Source organism: Mya arenaria, chromosome 11 (genome assembly GCF_026914265.1).
Source record: "Mya arenaria isolate MELC-2E11 chromosome 11, ASM2691426v1".
Taxonomy (NCBI): Eukaryota; Metazoa; Mollusca; class Bivalvia; order Myida; family Myidae; genus Mya; species Mya arenaria.
The window spans coordinates 33,446,582-33,453,387 of NC_069132.1; the positions used below are offsets into that span (position 1 = coordinate 33,446,582).

At 33.9% G+C, this 6,806-nt stretch overlaps 1 protein-coding gene across 2 annotated transcripts in view; it reads right to left on the reverse strand.

Moving 5' to 3' along the window:
* Positions 1-6,001, reverse strand: part of LOC128208899 (tyrosyl-DNA phosphodiesterase 1-like) — a 31,622-nt gene extending 25,621 nt beyond the window's left edge. The window contains exons 1-4 of one of the 2 annotated variants that reach the window (XM_052912590.1): positions 5,963-6,001; positions 2,470-2,591; positions 1,116-1,874; positions 465-890 (exon numbers count right to left, since the gene is read on the reverse strand). In XM_052912590.1, coding sequence (XP_052768550.1) covers positions 465-890; positions 1,116-1,874; positions 2,470-2,587 — 1,303 coding nt within the window. In that variant the 5' untranslated portion in view covers positions 2,588-2,591; positions 5,963-6,001. Of the gene's footprint in view, positions 1-464; positions 891-1,115; positions 1,875-2,469; positions 2,592-4,968; positions 5,022-5,962 lie in introns of those variants that run through there. The other variant, XM_052912592.1, reaches the window with a different exon arrangement.
* Positions 6,002-6,806: the final 805 nt, after the last annotated feature.

The window sequence follows — 6,806 nt, forward strand, 5'->3', positions numbered from 1 at the left end:
TGAAAATATGAATGTCTACAAAGTGTTTCTGCTTTTTGTTTTCATGGCGGATAAGTTATATCAACATAAGCCTTATAAATACAAAAGCATTAACTAAAAAGAGCACTGCAAAGGCAGGCCAAAGCATAGAGGTTGTTGTTTTTACAGTTGAAAGTGTCACAACTCAAGAATTATTAAAGCTAGAGCTATGAGACCTGCTTCACACATGTATGCTTACTGTCATTGGCAAAATGTGTATTTAATTCTAATAATGTTTTTATCTTTTTTTTCGACCCGTGCAAACATTTTGGATGTGCTTAATGATGATGATGATGACAATACTGAAGCCTTTGTTTGGACATTAACTAAGTTTTTTCCCTTAAAGGTAAATCAAGCTAAATTGCAAATTGTGAAACTTTCTCATGAAGGCTTCAAATATTATCATATAATTATTATGTAATGCCTTATCAATAACTCAACTTTACCTTTGATATCCATCACAAAAGCGGAGTTGTACTTGTCATCAATTCCTGCTACCTTTGTAAGGAAGAAACTGTATGGCTGAGCTTGCTCAAACTTCTCGCGAGCATTTCTCGGATTCTTGATTTTGGTCCTTGACCTTTGATATTCTACACTCTTGGAAGTTGGAGGTGAATCAGGTTTGGCCTTGACCTTGGAAGTTGAGAAGGGTGAGCCTGAAGTGTCCTTGACCTTGGCAGTTGAGATTGGTGAAATTGAACTGGCCTTGATCTTTGGAACTGTTGGTGACTTTGACCTTTGTTTTCCACCAATGTTCACTGGTGATTCTTTTTCACTTGAAAGTTTTGATGTTGAGGGTTTTTCAACATCATTAATTAGCCTTGATTTCTTTTTTGGTGGAGGTAAGTTATCTGTTTCATTAATATCAGCATCTACAAAATGAAAGATACCCCAATCAGACAATGGAAAAAAGGACAAGCACAGTATAGAAGGCTGAAATTCAACCAAGATCCTGTTACTGTTTTTCATAAATTATAACTAACAATATAATTAAACAGTGCCTTTTAAACCTGTTCTTATAATAGAAAATATTTACACTAATAACATTCATACGTAATAATAAAAAAGAAAACTACAAGTAATTATTCTTTAATTACCTCCTGGATGACTGAATTCTGCGAAATGACTTGGGTTTTTTCTGTAGCATTTTGACCCATATTGACATGGTGATTTAGCCAGCAAGTCTGATTTCTTCCCAGCCGTTCCATGTAAAATCTCTGTCACTGCCTTCCTGAGACCTTCAGGCACAGGTGTCTTAGAATGGGAGAGATGTATTTCTGAAGATTTCCTTCCTTTATCACTACCCTTTGAATGCTTTATAGATTCATCAGAGTGCTTCCTCTTTAATGAATGTTGTTCAGAATATTTTTTATGCCTGTGATCTGTGTTTTGAGTTTTGCCCTGTTGGGAATGACTAGAATTGTCATATTTAGATTCTTTTCCATTTTTATTGGCACCACCAGCACTCAATGATTCTGTTTTGTCTGGCTTATTTTCTGTTGTACTGAGAAATGGTCGGCTGTAGTTCTTTTTATGAGTTTTTTGAGAATAATGGTGTTGATCAGTCTGAGGTTTGTCTTGCTTCACGGGACTTGCCACCACATTCCTTTGATCTAATTTCCGATTATCTCTCTCACCTTTCGTCCTAGACCTTCTTTCACTCTCAGAATCAGTATCAGTCATGTTTAGGAAATCATTTATAAACTTTTTCCTGCTGCTGGACACCTCATTCCCGCCAGATACTCCATGTTTTATTTCTCCCACTTCACTATCGGATTCACTGTCCGACATGTCATGTACATTACTCTGTCTTTTATTTTTCGTGGCACCAGATTCACGTCCTTCAAAGGATTTTCCTGCAAAAGAATTGTTGCCAATAATAATATCTCAGTGTGTTTTTAGTAAGAGTTTCTAACTTTAAGGACAGGATACAACAGCGCCACCGAGCTGATGCCAATGTCTGTTCATTTTATATTTGAAGATTCAAGAAGGGACATAACTTACTGGGTATTGATAATTATTAAAGCAAGAGTTATACACCTTGCTGTACATGTGTTTATTAATTGTCTTAGGCAACAATTACCAAGTATCTGTTGAATAACTGTTCTATTTATGAGTACAAAGATTATAGTTTTTGCATAGTTACTCAGACGACACCAAGGCTATCACAATACCTCTATTTTTTCCTTTGAAAAATACACCTGGCAGATAAAAAAATTAAATGATTGTTAAATATTTGAAGTTTATACACTTCATAATTAATGTAAACCAGCATAATTGTTTGAATATGCAACAAAAAAAGATTAATACAGTTTAATTCAATATTGGTCTCAGCAGACATCTAACTTTTGTGGACAAAAAAAAGAAAAATCACAAAATGGTCTGATTCTACAGTACTCAGCTAACTGCTAACTAGATGTATCAAATATAAAACACAAAGATCAAGCCCACTTGAGTAATTTGTCGGTGGATCATCAAACAAGTCTGGAGAATCACATCTGGCATCGCAGTCTGATGGCGGCAAAGTAATGTCAGAATCAGAGTGTGTACTGGCCTCCGAGTTCGACATTCTTCTGAAAGAAATGTTTTTATTAATTTTTAGTTGACATTTGTCAGTTGATAACAACCCAAATTTTATTCAAATCCATAAGACCCAACAGTTGATAAACAAAGCTTCATTTTACAGGCATGACAAAAATTATCACTTTTAAAGACATTGGAGTATTGTTCAATAGTCTGAGATCAAGGTTAACAAATTAAAATTGTAAATGAAATAAGGAGAAACGTCATATGGTACATGATTTACATTCACCAAACTCCATACTCTCATAAAGAATGAACACACACCAAAATAGGATCAATCATTTTTCAGCTTTTAAGCTGCACTCTTAGCGGTTCTTGGCATCAATGCCTTTACTTCAGTCATATTAGATAATTCACAATATAACAAATCTCAAATGTTTAGTAAAACTACCAAAAAGTTAATTTTTCTTGAAGCGTTAGTAATGCTTTTAGCGATAAAACATCCATTTTAGAACATAATTATGATAAACTGCAATCTGATCTTTTGTCAGCAGTCTTATATCACTGTTTTCTAGACATTTACGCAAAAATTGGCTCATTCAAAGACACAAAATAAAACAAGCAAATTCGTTGAATTGATATCCCCCGCCTGATTGAGCTAAGTCAAGGAATGGAAATCAATTCAGGGTTCTCAATAAGTTTCGGTTGAACTGTCTCAAATAGTAAAGTAACCGACCAGCTTCTACTTATTCTACTTAAAATTCATTTAGTTTTCCAAATTTGAACCGGCCCAATTGCCATTTGAACCGTCCATTTTGGCCCGCAGCCGGTTCTTATTGAGAACACTGCAATTGTTGGTGAAATATATAGTAGCATTTAGAATTGACCGAGAAACCTAGTTTATGACTCCATGTTACCCAGTTCCAAACTAATCTAAGATTTCATCAAGGCAAACATTCTGATCAAGTTTTATGAAGATTGGTCCAGATATATTGCAAAAAATATAGCCTCTAGAGTGTCCACAAGTGTTTTTTTAAGCTTTGACCTAGTGACCTCATTTTTGACCCCACATGACCTACTAGTTTCGAACTATTACAAGATTTCATCGAGGCAAACATTCTGATTAAGTTTCATGAAAATAAATGCAGATGTATTGCCTCTAGAGTGTTCCAAAGATTTCTGTAAGATATGACCTAGTGACCTAGTTTTTGACCCCATTTGACCAATTTTAAAACTCTTGTAAGATTTCATTCAGACAAATATTCTGACCAAATTTGAACATAACTGACGATTTAATACCAATTTTGGTTAGGGACACAATTTTTTAAAGATTTCACCTACTAACCTGGTTTCTGACCCCATGTGACCCAGTTTCAAACTATTCTACAACAATCAAGGCAAACAGTCTGATTAAGTTTCATGAATATTAGATTGCCTCTAGTGTGTTCCCAATATTTTTTCTAAGATTTGACCTACTGACCTTGTTTTTGACCCATATGACCCACTTTTAAAACGCAGTCGAAATTATACCCAAGAGAACATTCTGACCATGTTTGATCATAATCAGACCAATCACCACCATAAAATAGTTTCGGACAAGATTTTTTGAAAAATTTGACCTTGTGACCTAATTTTTTATCACAAATGACCCAGTTTAAAACATGTCCAAGAGTTCATCAAGGAAAACATTCTGATCAAGTTTCATAATTATTAGACCATACATAATGCCTATAATGTGTTTCAAAGATTTTTTCCAAGATCTGACCTAGTGACCTAGATTTTGAGCCCATGTGCCCCACTTTTACAAGCGGTCCATATTTCATCAAGGGGTACATTATGACCAAGTTTGAACATAATCCGACCAATCATTTTCATTCCGGACAACAAAATTCTAAGATTTGACCTAATGACCTAATTTTCGATCATATGTGACCCAGTTTAAAACAAGTCCAAGATTTCATCAAGAAAAACATTCTGATTAAGTTTTATGAATATTTGACCATGTAAAATGCCTCTGGTATGTTCCAAAGATTTTTCTAAGATTTGACCTAGTGACCTAGTTTTTGACCCATATGACCCACTTTTTGAAGTGGTCCATATTTCATCGAGGGCTACATCATGACCAATTTCAACATAACTTGACCAATCATTATCATGATATGGTTCCGGACAAGATTTTTCTTAGATTTGACCTAGTGACCTAGTTTTCGATCATATGTGACCCAGTTTTATTTACAACCAAGAGTTCATCAAGGAAAACATTCTGATTAAGTTTTATGAATATTTGACCATGTATAATGCCTCTAATATGTTCCAAATATTTTTCTTAGAGTTAACCTAGTGACCTAGTTTTTGACCCCATGTGGTCAAGATTTGATCAAGGGGAACATTCTGACCAAGTTTGAACATTTTCTGATCAATACCTACCAAGATATGGTACCGGAAGGACGGACAGACAGACAGAAGGACGGTCGGAATGACGGACAACACCAAAACAATATCCCCCTCCCGAAACCTTCGATTCGACTGGGGATAAAAAGTTGTCAAAATGATCCATCTGTGAGAGTGCTGCTTTAAAGAATAAGTTATATTGTTAAGCATTAAAACAACTTTGAAAAAAATGCATTTATATAAACTTATTTATATAAGGATATATCAAATAGTTAACTATCAATTCAATATACCCAGTTATAAAATTGTGTAGTATCGTTTTGTCAGTATTTCAATCAAACCTAATTCTGAGAGCAAATAACTTGGGTGATTGCTGAAAAAACAATGAGTTTTACTGAATTCCATTTTTTACAGGGATTTTTTAAAAAACTATACTGTATGGAAATCTAAAGTTAACTACAGATGTTTATCTTTTTTTTTTTTTTTAAATTATTTAAAAACACATTAACTAACAATGTGCTGTAGGCCTTGTCCACCAATATGGTTTTCAATGGGTCTTATGATGATTTTATAACTATGGTAGACTCGAGATAAGAAATGCCAAATAAATCAAATAAAAAAAAGTATCCACCAATACTAATTTATATAATATTCTAGCTACATGTAGCTGTTTGCCTTGCCACCTTAACCCAACAGACAAACTGTTTAGGCCGGGATTTACTATTATTGTGCATATATTATTGTAGGATTAAACATAGAAACTTTGTGCACAAAGCTAAAACATGGAATTAACATATCAGAAACTGAGATAACGGCAAAGTATGGTTACATCCCGACATGGAACATGTATATCCGAATCTTGTTCCTTAAAAAACGTCATAACTCGTGTAAACCGGATATGTATTGCTTTTTACGGGGGTCATTGTCATTAATCATTTCCATTAAAAAAGCAAAGAAAATGTCTATGTTCACAATTTCTATGTATTTATCTACGGCTAGCATGCTATTTTATCCAGATAAAATAAAATACTTCGCTCTCTGCAATTGTCCGGTAACTGTATGTGTTTTGTTTTAGTTAAAACGGCGCATAATATCATCCGGTATTGGTTATTACACTTTTGATACGCGCTTTGTTCGGTACCCGCATATTGTCCCATAGTTAATTAGCCATTTCGAAATTGGAGGTCTTTGTCTTCAACATGTTGTCTGGTATAATATTCTAGCTACATGTTTTGTATTCAAATGAATATTTTCATCTGGTCTAGCCAAAACGTTTTGTTATTTATCGAAAAAATCAAAGAAAATACTGCTAGAGTTTGTTCATGTAACCTATCAATATGTCTGACCATTATCATTGATCACCACCTGTCGCAATAAATAAAGTACATGTACATGTAGTAAGCATATGGAACCTTTACTTGATAGATAATGTATGGAAGATTCCATTATTATTAAACAATATCACGTCGATATTTTGCTTTCGGAAAATAAGTATACAACACCCAAACAATGACGTCAAAATCAAAACGTCACTATAGCGACGTCAGAAGTGTTGCGACGTTTTGATATCACATGCATATTATATGCCATGATGGAAATAAAACTTGAAACTTGAAACTTTATAACAAACAAAAAACGATCACGAAGCTTTGACAAAAATGGAACATTTTCAGTTAATTTATACAGCAGCGTGTCAGGAGGTGGCACAGCAATGGTAAGACTTTTAGTGGGTTCAAATGGTGATAATTAATAATCAAATAATATAATAAATGGTGATAATTAATAATAATTAAATTAGTGGGTTCAAACAAATTTTAAGTCATATTTGTGGGAAATTTGATTTCTTTATTATGCTTTTTCAGTTGACAAATTCG